This window comes from Pseudonaja textilis, chromosome 5 (assembly GCF_049901715.1).
Source record: "Pseudonaja textilis isolate UNSWEBS1 chromosome 5, rPseTex1.2, whole genome shotgun sequence".
NCBI lineage: Eukaryota > Metazoa > Chordata > Lepidosauria > Squamata > Elapidae > Pseudonaja > Pseudonaja textilis.
In genome coordinates, this window is record NC_141994.1 from 38,568,009 (window position 1) to 38,589,036 (window position 21,028).

General features: G+C 36.2%; 1 protein-coding gene and 1 long non-coding RNA gene across 5 annotated transcripts in view; one reads left to right on the forward strand and one right to left on the reverse strand.

Annotated features, from left to right (window-relative positions):
* The window catches only part of LOC148125602 (uncharacterized), a 34,091-nt gene that overhangs the window by 11,564 nt on the left and 1,499 nt on the right, over nucleotides 1-21,028 (forward strand). The window contains exons 4-5 of one of the 3 annotated variants that reach the window (XR_015743834.1): nucleotides 7,423-7,484; nucleotides 9,237-10,955. This is a non-coding gene — a long non-coding RNA (uncharacterized LOC148125602). Of the gene's footprint in view, nucleotides 1-7,422; nucleotides 7,485-9,236; nucleotides 10,956-21,028 lie in introns of those variants that run through there. The other 2 variants (XR_015743833.1, XR_015743835.1) reach the window with 2 other exon arrangements.
* Nucleotides 1,054-21,028, reverse strand: part of MGAT4C (MGAT4 family member C) — a 354,112-nt gene continuing 334,137 nt past the window's right edge. For both annotated transcript variants that reach the window (XM_087934524.1, XM_087934523.1), the window contains exons 4-6: nucleotides 13,971-14,117; nucleotides 8,357-8,504; nucleotides 1,054-2,772 (exon numbers count right to left, since the gene is read on the reverse strand). In XM_087934524.1, coding sequence (XP_087790650.1) covers nucleotides 1,616-2,772; nucleotides 8,357-8,504; nucleotides 13,971-14,099 — 1,434 coding nt within the window. In that variant the 5' untranslated portion in view covers nucleotides 14,100-14,117 and the 3' untranslated portion in view covers nucleotides 1,054-1,615. The remainder of the gene's footprint in view (nucleotides 2,773-8,356; nucleotides 8,505-13,970; nucleotides 14,118-21,028) is intronic.

Consider the following 21,028-nt stretch of genomic DNA (forward strand, 5'->3'; position numbering starts at 1 on the left):
AACCCTTGTTTTGTGGAAGTTGGGCAATGCCAAAAAACTCTATAGAAAAGACATGGAGTTGAATGGCTAAGTGGATCATGAGAAATATTTTGTACAACAGATAGCATAATGAAAAATGCAATCATTCATACATTTTCCTATTAATAGTTTCTAAGAAAAGTGAAGGGTAAAATATCATAAGACATATTAAAATGGAATGAAGCTATGCAATAGCACTAGTGTGTATTTGTGACAATGCAGATATTGGCAGGAATCCATTCTATGCAGGGTGCTTATTTGATCAAATCCCACTTCCAATACATGAGTCTGTAGATTGGTATTCTGGGACTCCTTGAAAGCAAATTCTATAGAGAGAAATTATAGTTCAGTACCATAGCATACTTTATGGGGGGAAATATATAGTAGTTCCAGTTTTAAAGCAGTTTGATTAGAGTGGCTAGTGACAACCTTGGCCTGACTAATTGGCAATAAAAGCCGGAGCGTGGCTTCACACACATCACTGGTCAAGGCTGGAATAGAACTGGGGATCTTAAGTTCTGCAGTTACAGAAAAGTGGTGATTGAAATATTATAACTAAATAAAATAAAAAGGTGGAGTGTTAGTCAATATAAGGCAGACTTTTACATTCATATAATTTATCATGCTTAAGTTGTGTTTAATTTTTATTTTAGTGTTTTGTTATATTTCTCATATTGAAAGAGAGGTTCCATGTTTGTATGGCAGCTCTAAAGAGTTTTAGTTTATATTTCTGGGAATATGTGTGCATAACAAATCATTGGTAGAATTCATTGTGACTTCACATAATGTATAATTCTTAATATTCTTGCAGGTCTAAGCTTACTAAAATAATTTGGATTCTACACAAATGCAAAAATCATAGTTTTGCATAAAACCTTGAATAATATTTCACATTATGGTATCAATCTGGTTTGAACAATCAAAAGTGGAAATTAAATATAGATGAAATTCAGTTACTCCATCAATTCTAAGTATTAAATCTGACTAGAACAACTAATGTTTGTAGAGAATTCAAGAATAGTGGGTACACTTACTGCAGTTTATAGGATAAGTACAGATTTATAACCAATTGTGTAATTTCAAATGTAATTTCAACATATCTTTTTTACAATGCTCACAGTAGAGAATATCAGCTGTATTAACAGGACTTCTTTATCAAAATTATCTCAAAACAAGCCACCAACCACTGTACAATTACAAACCACTACCACATTTTAAATTCATACATGAATATGAGGAAGTTCAATTCCTTTGACAATCTATGGGCATGAGCCCACAAAATCCATAAATTGTGCAGTGTCAAAAATACAAGCAGTCCTTCCCAAAAGGGAAAAGAGAAGAAAACAACAAAGAAGTGGATTTGCGTTTGAATGATGGACAAAACTTGTTACACTTTCTATAAAATCCAGACATTCCAACAATGTAATACTTGAATATTGCCTCACCGAACTAGTAAAAACTAGATTGCTTTTATTTGTTTTGTGATTTCTCAGATTGCCAGTACCTGTAGCAAAAAGACTGGGGTGGGGGGGAGTCATTTCATGGCATGATTTCATTGGATTTAGGCAATGGTATATTCTGCTTCTGTTGATTTTCCTTATTGACTTGGTAGCTGTGAAATCCATATGCTAATGCTTCTAATGATCAACCATTCCTTTTGGCTTTTGGTAACAAGTATTCTCATGCAGTTAATATCAAAAAGAACTTTGTGCTCCACATCTGTGACCTCCAAATTTCCATTTTTAAATTCTCCTAGTCTCAAGAAGGTAGTACATTGCCTTTCCTTTTTGCCCCCAACAATTTTTTCTCCAACTTCCAGAGCACCATGATGCAAAACATCATTTTGTCGATCTTCAGTGCCAGTGACAACTTTGATTTTGCTAATTTTAAGAGGCCTATCAAAGACAATGACATAAAAATCTCCAGTTGCAGGTGCTTTTGCCCAGAAGTATTCATCCACACTACTATATGCCTTGCTCGCCTCATAATTCTCAAATACATTCATATTGGTATGCAAGTTGGCAGGCGGGTTATCTGGAAGGTCGAATGAATCTTCTTCAAAGTCATCATCTTTTAATTTATTTTCAGCTCCTTTGTAAGATGAGTAATATCCCATGTGCTGAAAAAGGGATGGTTTGAAACGTATGACATCCTTTTGAGCCAACAGCCCACGGAAATGTATCAGCAACCAATCACAAGGCATTTCCTGGTAGAACATCAATAAAAAATGAGCAAGACGAGGGAGATCATGGGAATGATACAATTTCCCAATGTAACCCAACTTGGAAAATTCTAAAGTTACCCAGTAGGTTCCCTCTCGTGAAGTTATGACTTTCTTAATAACAGTCAAGAAGTTTTTGGCACATCGAACATCATCTTCTAACATTACATAATAATCAGAAAGGTTAGCACAAAAGTTAAGCAAGAATGCATAATCAACATTTTGCTTGGAGCGAAATTTCACCCGGTCTTCTGGATCATTGTAATTTCTCTTAAGTCCATCCAAAATTGGATAATATTCCTCTGGCGTATGGATTACCATTAATCTGCCAGCAATTACATGATGGGCAAATTTCTGTGAAATATCTTGAACCATGCTATCACACCAGGTTGAGTCAGATTCTGCCAGATGTACAACCACAGCAATTTCTTTCAGTTCTTCATAACTTGACTGTTCAAATATGGACTTGATTGTCTCCAGCAAATAATTCCCTTTTTTCCGTTTGACTGAAGATAGTCCAATGGTAAGATATCCTGAATAATAACAAAAATAAAAAACAATATTTAAGCTCTATAGAACTGAGCAATAAAAGCAAATTTAGTTGTTATTCATAACAAATGATCTGGAAGATAAAAACACAACCAAGAAATATTTGTATATGTCCAGCAGAACGTTTCCCCTTTTGCCTTTGCTGCTTTTGAAACAATCCTTGCATATATTTCTTAGCAAACATTTTGCCTTGTCTCTCCATCCATCCATCCATCTCCATATCTCAAAAAGAAAAGTCCTCTTACAGTTCAAGTAATAGACTATTAGACAGTACGTGCTAAAGTGAGTGAACTAAATTATGCTAAAATATCTTCCATTCAAAGTGATGGGATTGTAACTGTACTTAGGTCTATCTGGGTTCATGTAAGAATATATTTTGAATTGTCCTTTCAAAATTGCTTGGGTTACTTAATTTTGGCAATTTGAATTTAAAGCACCCAAACTGGCAGTTTTAGAAATAATATCTTCTCTATTGCACCTTAGTATGTTTGCCTTATTATTCTAGGAGAAATTATGGCACATCTCTATCAAGCAGAGAAAGCAATTGCTGTTATATCAAAATTATCATGTAGTAAATATGGATAGAGAACCTCATGCTCATCCAAACAAACAAAGACCTATTTTTAGGAGCCTGGAAACAAAAAAGAATTAAGAATTCCCTTAATTTCTACAAAGTTTTGGCTATTTATAAGCTAAAGGTATCATTATTAAAATACAGCATAGTTACACAAATTATATGTCTGTGTTACTTTGGAGATCTGTAGATGTTGGTAGTCTGAATTTATCAGGACAAATTTGATCCCAGATTTTTGCTAAGAGTTCTCTGCTTATGGTATATTATGAAATATTTTGCACTGCATCTAATAAATAACTTTACTGTATATGATATGAGCCCATCAACCTCAACTGTATGTTTGCATCATCACAGTTTTTTGAGAATGCCAAAACCTTAGAATGCCAACTGTTTTCTTTAATATGGTTATCAATCAATCTTTAGATAAACAGGAGATCTTGGTAGAAAACTGCATCTCTTATGTAATCCATAAATGAATATGATATAGTATTAAGTTGAACTATTTGTGGTGTTCCCAAACAGCTACATAATTTCACGAGCGGACAAAGATTGTTGAACTCTGAAACTGCAATGAAAGACTGAGCAGGAAAACGTCTTCATGGGAATGTGTTTTAACAATGAATTCTTTTCAAACAAGTGATTTGAAGAACCCAGAACTAACAACAGTTTTTGTAATCTTTTGTTCATGCCAGGAGAAAAGACATAAAAGAACTCAGCTGGCAATATCAATCATTTCCTGATATTCTTCTAATTTCCATCATTTTTCTTTCTTCCATTTTAACTAACCGTGACTCAGGAAAGAAATCCCTGAAAGAAAGATAAGGCTATGTCCAGGGGTAGGATTCTACCGGTTTGGGCAGGTTCAGTAGAACTGGTTGTTTTGATTCTGTGCAAATCATGCCTCTGATCGGCCTCTCCCCACCCCTCCCACTCATCCTTTTCATGGTGTCTGGTGAGCCTTCCTTTGCTCACTCGCCTAGCTGCCTCCCATACCATGCAGCCACTCTTCACCTGGCCTGAGAAGATAAAGCCAGGAGGGCACTGCGCTCAGCCAAAGGGGGTGCGAGAGGAAACAGCAAGGCTTGCTACCACCACCGTATTGTCTCCCTGAATGGCCTTCCCCTCCCGCTGTATTGCCCCCCCCAAACTGGCTTCCTTTCCCGCCATATTGCTTCCCTGAGCAGCCTTCCCCTTCCGCCATATTGCCTCCCTGAATGACCATCCCCTCCTGCCATATTACCTTCCCCTCCCACCAAATTGCCTCCCTGAATGGATTTCCCCTCCTGCCATATTGCCTCCCCAAATGGCCTTCCCATGCTGCTGTATTGCCTCCCCAAGCGGCCTTTCCCCTCCCACCATATTGCCTCCCCAAATGGCCTTCTCCTCCTACTGTATTGCCCCTCCCACCATATTGCCACCCTGAGTGGCCTTCCCCTCCTGCTGTATTGCCTCCCTGAACAGCCTTCCCCTCCCACTGGATTGCCTTCCCGGGCAGCCTTCCCATGCCACTCTTCTCACCCTTCCTCCTCCTTCCCCTTCCCCAGGGAAGGGAGAAGGCAAAAGCAAGGGATTTCTAGCCTCGAAGCTGGTTAGCTGTGAGCAGAGGGCAATCCCCTTCTCTTGGCAAAGCTGAAAAGGAATAGAGATGGGGAGGAAGCAGAAAGAGGCTTCACAAGCCAGCAGGAATAAAGGGGTCATTCTCAATGAGCTGGAGACACCTCTGGTTAAACACACCTCTCCAAGATTCAGTGGATACCCCACGTGCACGCACCCCAACTTGGCAATGCAGCCACGAGCAAAGCAGTCTGGGTTCAGAGTGACACTTCTCCCAAATAAGTTCTGGGGACCTGAGCCCAAACCTGCACAAACCCACTGTCCTTTCCACAGCCTAGAAAACTTCCATGCAAACCAGCACCACCTCACCCTCAGGAAGTGGTAGGGGAGAAAGAGAATGAATGGGAGAAAAGAAAAACTTGGGAGATGAGGAAAGGAGATCGAGAAGAACAGGAGAGGGGGTCTCTATACCCTCCTCCCAGGCTGGCCACAAATGTTGAAAAGCTTCTGATTGTGATCTCTCATTCTCTCATTCTTTTTCTCTCTCTCTCCTTCCATTCATCTTTTTCTTTTCTTTCCAACCACGGGAACCTCTCAGGCAGGCAGAAGGAGCATGAAACAAAAGAGACCCAAGAAATGAGGAAGGGGGAGGAGAATTGAGCAAACTCACCCCAAATGCCATGTCTGAACAACTTACTTAAGAGACAGGGTGGGAACCCAGGCATCTTGCTCCAGGACAATCAGGATGAGCAAGCAAGCAGCTATCTCTGCATCTGGCCAATGCATGTGTTGGAATTTGGGAAATTCCAACATGTGGCAGTGTAAACAAGCGTGAGAACTGTTTGGAACCGTGTGTGTGTGTGTGTGTGTGTGTGTGTGTGTTTCAAGTGGGTTTCCTACCTTTAGAAGGAGAGTGGGAAGGAGGAAGGGAAGGAGAAGGAGAGAGAGAAAAGAGAAAGAGAGATGGAAAGAGAGAGAAAGGGAAAGAGAGAAGGAAAGAGAGGGAAAGGGAGAGAGAAAGAAAAGAAAGAAAAGGGAAAGAAAGAAAAAGCAAGAAAAACAAAGGAAGAGAAAGGAAGAAAAGGGATAGACAAAGGAATAGGGAGGGATGGAAGGAAGGGATAACAAAAGAAAGAAAGGAAAGAAAGAAAGAGAGAGGGAGGAGAAAGTGAATGAGATAAATGGATGGATGGATGGATAGATACATAGAGAAAGGGAGGAAGGGAGAGAGAAAAAAAGGAGAGGAAGGAAGGACACAAACACTGGCTTCAGAAGACTTTTTGAAACAGCACAGCAATCTAGGGTTAAAAGGGATCTCGGAGGTCACCTTCTAGTCCAACCCCCTGCTCCAGCAGGAGACCCTTACCAAATCATAGAAGAGCAGGGTTAGAAGTGTGTGTGTGTGTGTGTGTGTGTGTGTGTGTGTGTGTGTGTGTGTATGCATGGCGGTCAAAACTCCAGAAATAGGTCAAGTAGCTCTGGGGAGGTCAGTTGTAAATTAGAACACTTGCTAAACAACTGGTCAATAAGCAAGGATATTTGGTTTGGTCAGTCACATGGCCACCTAGCCATGGCCACCCATCACATGACCACCTAGCCACACCCAGCCAATCACATAACCACCAAACCACACCCAGTCAGCAAGCCATGCCCACCCAGTCACATGCCCACCAAGCCACGCCCAGTCAGCAAGCCATGACCACCCAGTCACATGACCACCAAGCCACACCCACAAATTAGGCCACCCTCACAGAACCGCTTGTTAAGAAATTTGATCCCACCCCCGCTATGTCCATATATGGGGCAAGGTTGCCTAGCACAGATGGAAAAGATAGTCTCTCTCTCACTTTATCTCTTCCTCCGTCCCTCCCTCCCTCCCTCCCCCTCTCTCTCATTGTCCCCTTATCAATAAGGCTTTTTTGCCTAGAAAGCAACCTCTCTTTTTATTTTCAGATTCCAAGTTAAGCTGTGACTTTCAACATGCTCAAACGTTCCCTGCTTAGCTTCTAAGTATGTGTTCGTTGTGTTAATGTAATGCTACATCTTTAAAATCTTTACTTTTTTCTTTTTGCTGTAGCAAGAAATTTAACACTATATCTGTACATTTCTTTCTTTGCTATAACAATAAGCCTCGGGAATTTTCTCTTTCACTGCTGCAGCAAGAAAACACATCTTTTTATATATTTCTTTTCTTGCTTGCTTACTCAGTCTGTGGCTTAATTCTCTATATGTTCCATTAAAGAAGATCACTTCTCTAATTCCACTACTTCCTTTCTTTGAATTTGCATTCTCTTTTTCTCTCATTGAATGCAATGTAATTCCATTCCCCATAGATGGATAACAGCTCAAGTTCTCTGGGTTAGCATTTGGACTATAATTGTTTAAGAAAGCTGTCTGAAACGGTTAATAGTATCTATAGAATATCAAAGGATTATTTAATTGCATTATATGCCTTTTGGATCAAATATTTTTCAATATAATATACTCATGGATTATTTAATTAAAGTTTCATTTTAGACTTCCAGATTGCATAAACTCATGGATCCTAGAGGGAAATGGTGTGATGTGGTAGGTCCTCCTCCTCCTCCTATTTTTTTCTTGTTTTGCAATTTGGGCCAAAACATGATTTGTTTGCTTTAGAATTTTGTATGCATCTACTTATGATGATACTGAAACATAATTATGCCTTGGCACATTCTAGCAAGTTGGGATTGATTCAAATATTTTTGGTTAAAAAATGACTTATTGCAATTTGTAAACTTCCCTAATTTACCTGTATGATCAGGTAGTTCGTTGGAGCAAAATATGAGCAAAATTTGCTGTTATCTGCTTAGTGAGGAAATGAGATATTATAAATGTTTTCCAGATCTATGAAAAATGTCATAACTACTAAAAGTAAAGCTGCTCTATTTGTTTGATATCCCACTTTTGAAAGGGAAATGGTTGAGCTCTCTTATATCTAAACCTCAGCATCTAGCTCACCTTTTCTGAACCTAAAGGTTTAATCCTGGTTAGTTCTTGAATGAACCCAAGAAATAAACAGGCAGGAAAGTAAAAAACAACAACAACATCCTTTTGGAAGAAGAAATGACAAATTACTTCAATACAACTAACAAGCATGTCCAGGAGTCCCCCAGGAGTTGAGCTCATCTTGAGGATATGTTTACTTTTATAACATGTAAAGATAAAATTCTAGATGGATCAAAAGGGTGTTCCCCAGTTTAGTGAGATTACAGAACCCTATCTTCTTCTTCTGAGTTGCACATAAGCTTTTTATGTTCTGTGAAAAAGGAGCTTATTAATTTAATGGCAACTTAAAGCTTTTTTCATTGCCTCCTAAAAAGCTGATGAACTTACTTCTGCCACATTTTCTTTGTGACATTTAGAATAGATAAAAACACTATTTGTTGTTAAGAAAATGGAAAAATTCTGTTACTTACTTTTTCTTAGTAAAGGTGTGCCAGCCAGATAGCGATAGGAAACATTTATTGATCCTGAGAAGTTGGACAGATCTTTAAAACTGTGAACATACCGCTCGGAGTTTAATTGATGTGTTGCCGTATCTCTGATTAACTGCTTATCTCCATTCTAGAAGTTGGAAGAGAAAAGAAAGACAAAATAAAAGACACACAGCATAACTATTATAAGAAGTGGAAGGAAAAACTAGCAATATGTATAATAGCTTGTATTATTTATTTGCTTCAATCTTACTTTATATCCAGTCCAAGTATGGACAGGTTATACATATATATAATGTTTCCCATGTTCCAGCACTAAGACAGGTCATATCATGTTATGTCAGATATGTTCAGGCCTATATATAGGCTCTTATAGGTGGTTCTCAGGTATGGAACTACCAAATATCCCAAAGTTGAAAGCAAGCAGTGTTGAATACTCCAAAATGTAATGGGCTAGAACCCAATCTCTTTTGTTTGAGAAGAATGGTCTCTATTGTTTTGCTTTGGTAACAGACTGAAGTTTTCTGTTTGGAATTATACCAGTTTCTCACATTTATTAACTTTGATCTCTTTGAACCAATGTGACGTAACTCTCTCCTCAATAAGACCACCAAGACTGCCAGAACTCACAATTTACTTTATCTATCTAGGCATTAACTGGATATATCTCAACCTAGTAGCCTGGTGCTTTTTTCCAGCAGTTGCACCCAAAATTATAGGAAAGAGGTTAGTGAATGTTGCTTATATTAGTAGAGAAAAATTGAAAGTTTTAGTGGATTTATGAAAGTGACTAAGTTTGTATAACAAGGGAAAATCAGGGATTGTATAGGGATTGTAAAAGCAATAAGTTTCTTATTTCTAGGATTAAATTAGGCTAAAGGATAAAGTCTTATCTGCTACAAAGCTCTGACTTCAGAAGATAGGCGAGATAAGGGCTCCTGTAAATGGAAAAATTGATTGGCTCCAAATCACATGAAACTCCAGCATTTTAGACTTGAAAATAAAAAGTTTAAAAATTCTTCTTATGACACAGCTGATACAGAAGAAAGTCCACTCAGTTGCCCAACATGCCATGCTAAAACAATATAAATATCTTCATGTGGAAGTCCCATGAGTTCACTCCAGTTTCATATGGTCATCTTTTATTCTTCAAGACCATCTCTAGAGTTAAAGATGATAGTTGATATTTCATTATTTAGTTAAATAATCATAAATAAAAATGTTATTTTTGTAATATGGTTATTGTTATTATTTTACTATATGTGGATATTTTGAATGTTAATATTTCATTTAACTAATTCAGATAGAACATTCAACGTACCCTTGGCTTTTTACTGTAGATTAATAAAAAGAGAACAACATGATATTTTTATTGTATAATCTCCTTACTCTTCCTCCTGGAAATAAGGCTAGAAACCAGGATCTCAGAGTTTCTTTGAAATAATCACTGAATGTGATTTTACTAATACAAAATTTGGCTGTCTGAACAATGCTTCCTTGTGATTCATATATCTTTTCTGCACAAGTGTCTTCTTTAATGCATCCCAAAGCTAGGCTTCCTCTACTGGATTTCTTTCTACTTCTCAGGGGATATTAATACAAAACTGCTTTATTGCATTGCATTGAAATAGAGATTTTGTCCCTTTTTCATGGCAGTTTAATGTGGCTGATGCTGGTAAGCAGCTTTAGTCATAGCACATGTCTAGAAGTATGGAAAAGAAATTTGAATAAATCTTGAAAATTCAAAGAAGTCAATTTTGAGAAGACTCAGTAGTAATCAATCTATTTCCAATTTCTGACAGCTGTGTGACTTCTCACCTCCTCCTCTGTTCCTTGGCTGCCTGTGCCAATTTGTTTTTTCTCCATACCTTTCTCAAGGAAAGACGACAAAGCAAACTGAACTTCTTAGTGGTCCTCTCCTTTCTCATCGAGTCACTCTGAAAAAGGTGACTTGAAATTCACCAAAGAAGGGGGTGAAGTAGAAGATTTGATTATGGAAGAAAGGAGGGTTACTATACATTTTCCAGCTATGTTCTCACACCAAGTGCCTATATTCACTTTTCCTTGACACTGCCTCTCTACTTATTTATAAACTGCTCATTCTCGGAAAGATTATAGGTTATATTAATTAAGACAAAACAATAGGACCAAATGTAATACACAATGAACCAAAGTGATATACTGCATATGTCTCACTGACAGAGAAGCAGTAAAGGGGCAAAGGCATGTTTAGAAAAAGGATCATATGCCCTAAGTGAGTGATTAAAACCAGGTCTTCATCTGGTACAAAAGGCAAATATTATTAACACTACTCTGGCCTCCAAAGGAAGATCATTCTAACTTGTGCTGTACTTTTATTATCACTGCCTCAATCACTTTCACATTTCATTCAGGGTCCTGAGGACTACACATCTAAGTACACCTGGAGAGTTTTAAAATGTTTGTTGTTTCCTATGCTTTTTGGATTTCAAATACAAAAGCTTTCAGGAAAAAAAAATGAAATTATTAATCTTCTTCATTAATCAGAAGACAAACAATATAATGGAGAAATCAGAAACACTGAGAGCTCTGCTCACGAAGAGGGAATAAAAGCAAAACAAAGAAACAAGCAAAGAAATCAAAAGCTTGATAAAGTTCAACATCCATACTGTATCTATTTACAAATGAAAATAAATCATGCATTATTTTAACCATGATTTGTTGAATAAGTTAAAACAAGGCAGATGAACAGGGTAATAATTTGGCCAATTCCTGATTGTTGTATATCCTTTCGAAGGCAATCTTACCTTGATCCTCTGTGGATTGGTTATAGGTTTGTTGCAGCACAAAACTAACTCATCAATAAGCTATGAATTCCTGTTCACCTGGTACACTGAACTAGAAATAGGAAAAACTCAGTTTACTGGGAGCTGTAACTGAGCCAACATCATATTTAGCTTAACTTTTTAGTAATGTTTTGCAGAAACAATGACAATGGTGTCATAATATCATTGATTCATAATGTCTCACAGCTGGATGTGATTGGTCTTGAAGAAACATTGCAGAGAAATATTTGGTAAAGGTAGGAGAGTTTCTTCTTTTACTAAAAAAAAGTCTGTAAAATGGATAGGAAACAATGTGTCTGTATTCTGATATTTGAATTTTGATGGGTTGGTAGCTTTATGGAAGCTACAAAAAGCTGATCTGATTAATCCTAAAGATACTTCGCTGGTATATGTGAATTCAGAATCAATCAAAAATTACTTATGAAATTGAGTTTTGAGATGATGAAAAACATCAAAGCAAAATAGACATTCTCAATTTCTATTTGCTTGTTGTCTGCTTATACTATAATTTGCCTTTCCACCTCTAAGTCAACAAAAACTTCATTTCATAATATATTAAAAGGCATCTGTCAAATGGGCCTTAAAATTTTCAAAAAAATAGACAAGCAAAGCTGAGACTTGACAATTAAATGTATCAGTTCTGTTTTGAAAGAAACAATGAGGAACAAACCTTTTTATTATTAAAAAAGACAAATTAAGTGTAAGACATCATGCCATCTGGGAAGTTCACATAAAGATCTGAAAACAAGCAAAACAGAAATAGCATAAACTGCAACAAATAGAAAGCAACAGGATGCACCTAGGGGATCTTGAGTAATTAGCAAACCAAAGTAGATATCAATGAATGTGACAAAAACATGGTGTAAACCAGATCAAATTTAATCACAAGTGAAGGGATGTGAATAAATAAAATCCTACAAAATATTTTAATGCAAACAGTGCCATTAGAAGAAGCCATATTTCAAAAGCCTAATGGACTAAAATGTGTAAACAGGGAGTTTTCTTACTTTTAAAAAGAAATGTGATTAAAACTAGAATATCCATTTACAAAAGCAAATTTTATGAGTGGTAAATGTATGTTAAATTGAACATGAATCATATAGTCAGTTGAAAAAGGTATTTTGATTAAGTGAAATGATCCTAAAAATCCAGATTCTCTAGAAGTCTCCCATGCAAGAAGCAATGACAGAAGACATTTTTGACTATATGGATATGAACATCAAATTATTACCCATCAATTCCATGTCTTTGGCTTGCAAAGAAATCTAGCCAGATGCTCTTGAGAAGAGTATGATGGTATAGACAAACTTTTGATGTAAGCCTGCAAGCAATTTATGTGTTCCTTGCCCTGATATTTCTTACTGAGGCTGAATTTTTTTTTTCTGAGAAAGGATATTTACAACATAATGTTGAATTATATTTCCATAGTGCTACAGCATCTGACCAATAGTAACTATCATTGTATTGGACATGGGTTCTTTGGGTGATACCAGACAACCCCTGACCTGCTGAGCCATTCTTTCAGAGATGCTTCCTTATTTAAAATGAGAAACTGAATGACTACAGGACAGAAAAAAAAGATAGTGGGAACAGGACTGTTTTCCGACTTCCTGCTGGCTTCCACATTGACATTTCTTCTAGGAAGCTGGAAGGGAACATTAGAAATCTTCCCTTTCCTTCCCAGCAGACAGATAAGTGACTGCTGCTGGGTATGGGAAGGGGCATCGGATTGTAACAGTGGCTGGAAACTGTTGAGCATCATATCAGCAACCCCAAAGCAGACACAACTTCCCCAAATTTCATTCCTTTGGGTCCTGGATTTTGGATGCATATCTAAGTTAGCTTATTTTCAGATACCTTGGTTCAAAAATTGTTGCCCTGTGGTGCATTGTTTCAGGCAGTTCAAGTTACAGGAATGAAGGGTTTTAGCAATATATAGATTTGCTGTTCCCTGTCTACTCAACAAATCATGCAGGGATGAGGTTCTAACAGGGACTGTTACATTTATCTTAGATCTTCTTTTTTGTCAGTACACCATTTCTTCATTTAGTGACTGCAAACTATTCCAGTGACTTTGTTGCTAAGCAAAATGGTTGCTAAGTTAACAAGGGGAGAGGAGACTAAGGGGAGGGGAGAGGAGAAAGGGAGACTGAAGATTGCAGATTGCTGATGTCTAATTTAGGCAAAGTTTTCTCTTGTAGCTATGCCAGCATTACTATGACTCCAGCATGCACTGTTGTCAGGCATCGAAATTTGGTTATGAGTCTGCATATTGGTCAGAAAATGTTTTTTGTTTTACTACAGTTTATTACTGGTTTATTTACAAACAGTTACTAACTGAGATACTGTAGTTGTTGCTATAAATGCTTTCTCCCCCCACCTTGACTAATGTTGATCAGAGATTTGATTTGAAGTTTTGACCACATTTCTGAAGGGAATTGACTTTCCAAAATGGATTGACAATTTGAACCAAACCATTCAATTAGATGCCTCCAAATTAATCAAGTGATTTGGAAGGGCTTTGCTAAAAATATTCAAAAATCCAGATCAAACTACCGGTAATTGCAGTTTGAATCAGAGCATCAGTTGAAAATTTAAACCGAATTGATTATGCAAATTGAATCCAAATCTTTTTTTTTTTACATTACCCAAAAGTATTTATTTCTTCCTTTGGACTATTGCACTTTATCTGCTTTCGTTTAGAAAGCCTACTTGTTTTTGTTATCCTGTGCTATTAAAAAGCAATTAATTCTATATAACATCCAACTTACCAAGACATAGCTGTCTTCAATATATAAGTTCAAGAACAACAAGCAAATGACAAGGACTCCTAGAAAGGATACAGCAGATCGCTTGCGCAAACACCTCATTTTGTCCCAAAGCTTCAATGTACATCTCATATGGAGATACAGCACCTCCTAAAGGAGAAAAACAGAATAAAATTTAGCATCAGAGCAACAAAGATGATTAGGGGATTGGAGATTAAAACATATAAAGAACGGTTGCTGGAACTGGATATGTCTAGTTTAATGAAAAGAAGGACTCAGGGTGACATGATAGCAGTGTTCCAATATCTCAGATATCTCAGGAGCTGCCACAAAGAAGAAGGAGTCAAGCTATTTTCCAAAGCACCTGAGGGCAGGACAAGAAGCAATGGGTGGAAACTAATCAAGGAGAGAAGCTACTTGGAACTAAGGAGAAATTTCCTGACAGTTAGAACAATTAATCAGTGGAACAACTTGCCTCCAGAAGTTGTCAATGCTCCAACACTGGACATTTTAAAGAAGGGATTGGATAACCATTTGTCTGAAATAGTATAAGGTTTCCTGCCTAAGTAGGGGGTTGGACTAGAAGCCCTCTAAGGTCCCTTCCAACTGTCTATTCTATTCTATTCTATTCTATTCTATTCTATTCTATTCTATTCTATTCTTCGGCTGGAGCATTTTGCTATTGCTGGAAATTTGCTTTTTTGGTTACATGTTTAAACAAAAAATATATTAAATTCATTTTCAGGTGTTGTTATTTCATAATACTCACAATCTTGAAATGGCTTGGTAGGGGTTTTTGTTTTAACCTGGTTGCTTTTAAAAATCTGTTTCTAGCCATTTTAACTGACCTTTTAAATTTTTTGGCTAAAATTGATGTATCGGTTGCATTTACTATCTTGGATAAAATAAGGAATACACTAAGGAATACAGTCAGTGGTGGGATTCAAATAATTTAACAACTGGTTCTCTGCCCTAATGATTTCTTCCAACAATTAGTTCAGCAAACTGCTCAGAAAGTTAACAACCGGTTCTCCCAAAGTGGTGCGAACTGGCTGAATCCCATCACTGAATACAATACTGCAGATGTGGAAGCAATTCACTGGAATTTCTACACAATCATCATGAAAACTAATCTAAAACAATTTATGTTCATTTTTTCATAGAACACTATAATTTGGGGCAGATTAAATGTTACACAGAATTTAAACTTTTAAAAATTGGTATTATAACTTGTCTGTTTAAATGGAAAACAACCTTTGCAGCCTGCTAGTTTGACACACAGAGCAGTTAGATAATTTGGTCAAATTACATAGGAAGGAAACAATATATCCATTAAAGGAAATTATCAAGGAAGTGAATAAAATAATTGACATATTTTGATTTTTCTGCAATGAAGTTGTAATAATAGCACTGACACTTAGACTTACATACCACTTCACAGTGTTTTATAGCCCTCTCTAAGCAGTTTACACAGTCAGCATATTGCCCCCAACAATCTGGGTCCTCATTTGACTGACCTTGGAAGGATAGAAGGCTGAATCAACCTTGAGCCTGGTGAGATTTGAACTGCCAAATTGCAGGCAGCTGGCAGGCAGCAGAAATGCAATACTGCATTCTAACCACTGTGCCATGATGGCTCAATAACCTTCCTCTTTCTTAAAAATAACATTTATTAGTAACTTTATTAATGCTTTAAAAATCTCATTAGGGTCCAAATAACCCATTTGGATGGTTGATGCTTTAAAATAAATGCTGTATAATACAAATGACATTGGGAGAACTTTTTAAAACATAAAAACATGAGCCTGGAACAAGTATATGGCTGCTTTAATGATTTAAGCTAAAGTGCTTTGAATCTACTCTTATGCATTGCAAATAATTTCAGAGCACAAGTAAAGTTCTACAACTCAATAGTACTCTAAGAGGTTTTGCTTCAATTAAAACATCATGCTTTACCAAATTATTAATGAATGGTGTCGTTCATGTGGACTGTATTAGCTGCATCACATTAAAAAGTCTAATTCATGTTTCAATGTTGAAAGTGCACTGATTGGATCATTGCCATTTTGCTCCTCATGCTATACAGGAAAAATAAAAGTGTAGAACCCTATGGATATATTTGGAGAAGGAAAATAAATTCACATATATATGTATAATACAGTAGATTAAGTACAATATCTGAAAGAAAATAACACCAAAAATGCAGAGTTTTAATAATAAAACAAAAATAAGATGTTGGTTATATCTAGAATGGTAATACCACTTTGTTTAAAAAAAAAAACACAAACCTAACTTCATTAAATTGTTCTGAAATCACTAGATGGCAGTATGGGCTTATAGTTGTATAGCTACATCTATTTTACTTTTTTACAATTAGGTTACAAAAATGCATCATTTCACTTTTTTTTTTTTCATTAACACAGTTTGGACCAAATCTGATTTAACATTTTTCCTCTCAAAAGAAACTTACAGTATATTTAAAAGGTTACATTGGAATTCAGAACTGATGTGACTTTTTTCCCCTCTGGGTGAAAAAAAAAGTAAGTAAGGCAAAGACAAAAGCTGTCTGCTCACTAAAAAGGCTGTTTCCAAAATTCATTAACTACATGGCTGCATATGTCACAGAAATAGAACAGTGAAAATAATTTATTTGAAATTGTGTATTGCATTTTAAAGAGATTAATTATACACACTGTACAAGAAAACAGAAAACAGACAAAGAGAATAAACCAGGAATAATGAAAAGATAAGCAGTTTTGCAAAATATAAATATTATTTTACCTCCAAATCTGTGAAAAAAGATACAATGCAATAAGGCTGTCTGAATAAGAAATACAACTTTATTAATTAATTTGGAGATTCTTTAGGGGAGATATGTTCATTCATTCATTCGTTTGTTCATTTATTTGTTTGTTCATTCATTCATTCAGTTTCTACACTGCCAATCTCAATTAAAATAACCAACTTCTTTCTTTTCACTTTTTCTGCAGAGGTCCTTACTACTAAAAGTTAAGAATGGGGAATATCTCCTCACTTTTCTAAGTTCCTCCTGCTTAACTCGAAGTATCAAATCTATTATTAAAAGTTATCTTTGTTTTATACTTTTCATTTACCTTAAAATATGTCTAAAGCTTCTGATCACAGTAATTCTTGTCAGTAAGGAAGTTGTCACAAAGGTGATCCAACTGTTGGGTCACCCACAAGACAATAAAATAAATGTAAAAAATGCATATATACCAGAATGCTGCTACAAGGGATCAAAGACTTACCTGGTCCAGCAATCTGTTCCCACAACTAGATACTTAGGGGATATTCAAAAGTAGGATAATAACTGCACTGTTTTTTGTTTATTTATTTATTAATCACTTTTAAAATGAAGAGAGAGAGAGAACTAGCAAGCAAAAAGAGAAAGCAAAAAATAATATTGTTCTATATTCTATATTATCCTATATTATATATAGATATATAAATATTATCTATAAGTAAATAAAGGCATTCTCAAAGTTGTATAATTGGAACAACACTTATTAGAAATTAGCCATAAAGAAACAAAGAGAGAAAAAAGAGAATAAAGGCAAATAAAATTACTAAAAATCCTATAGATAAATATCACTTTCCAACTTCTTTGTTGTACTCTGACTAATGTACAATATTTGTAGACTTTAATTATATCAACTGATATTCTAAAGGTACTGTTCCCAATACTAAAAATTTCTACTAATCACTGAAGCTCTTACCCTCCATAACTTTCAAATCAGACCAACTAGTATCCCTCTATGCAAATCCTTTCAATCAGATTAATGGGGGAAACAGCCACTGTTTCTTAATTCAAGTCGCACAGAGATATGTGAACCTTTTCTGTGACCTTTTTAGGTTGGTTCCTCTTCTAGAACCAAATGGAAGCTTTGAGACAAGCTATTTGGGAAACATTCAAATAAAATTCATGGCATTAAAATGTGTGTGAATAGAGAGCTTGTGTGTGAGAGCTTTTTTATAATGGTAAAGTAATTACAAGATAATCTTAGCTCTAAAACAATATGCACATTAAACACATTTGCTAATGTTCTTAGCTTTTAAAAAAGTAATGACTTATAAAGTTAAAAGTAAAAAAAATCCCAAGAATACTGGATACTAACAATGCACAGTATTTGCTTCCTTGGTGTCATTCTGAGTATATATCTTTATGCTTTATAGCTCAGTCTCATGCTCTGCTTAGCTGAGGTCATCATCTATAGGAGCTGATGCAAGCACACCTTCCCCACCACTTATATACAAGGACACATTTTATTCTCATTCCAATAGGAGGGTGTAATTCGGCTCTATCATGTTGGTCCACTATTCAGCAAACCTGTTTGTCACATCTATGGAGCCATCAAATTGCACTGTCTATCTTGCATTAAAGTGCTATTTAGGAAATATGGATGGTGCAAAGGAAATGCAAAGTTCTGCCTGGTTTCACTTCACATAAGTGCCTTGTTGAGCACTCTATTATTCCAATGAAGGTGTTTCCATTTTATTGTTTAGGAAGTATTAGTTGTTAGCAAGATTACTATCAAATATGATGGATTTATTTTTGCAATGTACAATCTCTTAGATTTTATATGAAGAGATAATCTGACTAATGATGAAGAATATGTACTTTTTAAAAGGTTATAATCTGTGGGACCTTAGAGTTGAGTTTGTTGACTTGTAGTATCCAACCAGGTACCAAGAAGGAAGTGGGGTTTGCTCCCTGTTTATATACAAGTGGCTTGCTCTGTCAGTGTTGGTGGAATGTTCTTTGTAGTTCCTTGATTAGGCTACTGTTTACTGCTTCACTGTTGGTCTGGAATTAATCCTGGTTTTAATGTCTGCTTGTTGTTGACTGTTTCATATATCTACTCTAGTTCCTTTTTCATTATGACAAAGGTGCCATTTACATACCAGATCCATACTAGGGTTGTATGTATGGGAATGCTATAGTTTCTAGACGTTGCATTACATTATGCTATGACTCCTGAAAGTGGTGATTTGTTGGTATATTTGTCAAACTGAAAGTAGGCAGTACGGCTACCCATGATTCTGGGTATTTCATTTTTACTATTTGTTTAGATCAGATGTGTGGTTTAGTAGTACTACCATGGATTTTTTCACTAATTTTGGGACCATGGATGTAACAAGTGTTGTGACATCAAATGAAATGAAGATCTTATCTTCTGCTATCAATTCTCTGATTCCTTTGAGGCAGGGTGGGAGTTGGGAGAATATTGCCCAACATTTTTTTGTCAGGTATTTAGCTATGTTGTAGGTTGGGGTCCCTGATAATGAGAAAATTGCACAGAGACTTTGGGGCATTCATAGAAGTGCAGGAGAATGGATCCACTGCTTTTCATTGGGTTTTTTTTTTTTGTGATTTGACCTTTCTTGTAAGGTCACTAAGGGATCTCTTGATCCAGTGGTCTATTTCTGTATTGGACTGATTGTAACTGGGATGTAGGTTTCTTTGTCTTCCAATAATTCTTTGGCTTTTTGTATATATTGTGATCTGTCCATCATAACCATGGTTTGGCCTTTGTCTATAGATAGGATGATGATAGTTTCTCTGAAACAGAACAGAAACAGAACCAACTCAAAGCAGAAAACATAGCACCCCTCAGAAACCTAAAAGACCAAACCATCATCATCCTACCAGCACTTATATCAGAGTGACATATTTTGATACATTATTTTCAAACAATGCGTCAAAACATAACCACCAGAGAAACTTAAAATATTAATGCCCATCAATATTTGGCTGATATTATAATCATTTAGTTCATTTTATCCTGTCTTCATTATTTTTATAAATAATTCAAAGTAGTGAACACAGCTAATGTGTTCTCCTATTTTCCTCACAACAACCCTATGAGGTGGGTTGGGCTGAGAAAGAGTGACTGGCCCAAAGTCATCCAGTCAGCTTTTATGCCTCTGCCAGTTTCTAGCCTGGTGCCTTACCACTAAACCAAACTGGCTCCTACATCTACATTTCTTGAATATATTACTTTATATTTGTTTTTTTCCCCTAAGACAGTTGCAACATATTGCATCTTTCAATTGATATGATCACTTATCTTCAAGTATATTCAGTTTTATCTTTCTATTCTTCCTCTTTAAAAACTGTTAATGATGCCCCCAGGCCTGTATATTATTGTCTTCATCAAACTTCAGAAGAGATATTTCAAAACACTATCAAAATAGCAGCATGACTCCCATAGATAATATTAAATTAAATAGGACACATAATTTCAAAGTTATTAAACAGATTTGTGGAATTTCTTGCTAATGAAGTGAGAAACTGCAGGCAAAAAGGTATATTAAGGATCAAAATATAGGTTGTGATTTATAATAAAAGTTTATTGTCCAAAAGAAAAATATGGTAGTTCTCCTCAAATTTATTATATAGTACATTTATTATGTAATTATCAGAAAAGAGAAGGAAAATATCAAAAGGGGAGGGGAGAGAAGAGAGGGTCTGAGACAGGATTGGGATAGGGTGAGGCAGGAGCTGTGGAAGGTTTAGTTGGAAAACATTTCCTTTTCCTTCCTTCTTTCCTTCCTCCCTCCTTCTCGCCTTCTATTCTGCTATTTACTTCATTTAAAAAGCAGATTAATTAAAAAGCAAAGAAGTAAAAAAAAGGAAAAGAAAAGAAGTAATGGCCTCTTGAGGCAGCAGCCCTGATCATTCTCATAATCCTGCAGGAACTGCAGTGAGCCTGTCCTCAGACAATGCAATGTCAAGAACAGCCTTTCATGTCTACAAGCCATGTAGGGCTTAAAAGGAAGTTCAAAAAGCAAAGTCAAATTGAAAACCTATTTCCAAATAGTAGTTTCACTTTGAAAATGGCACCTATTTTCACAGGGGAAGAATATTTTAAGTAGATTGAAAGAAGAATGTGCATCAAAAAATTCGGAGGAGGCACATAGCAAGAAGATGCCAGTAAATATAATTGCCAGGGATGCTTGGGAGTTCTATTCCCATCAGAATCTGCCTTGAAACACATTTTGACAAGGAAAGATTTGGCCATGTCCCAACCCCTTGCTTG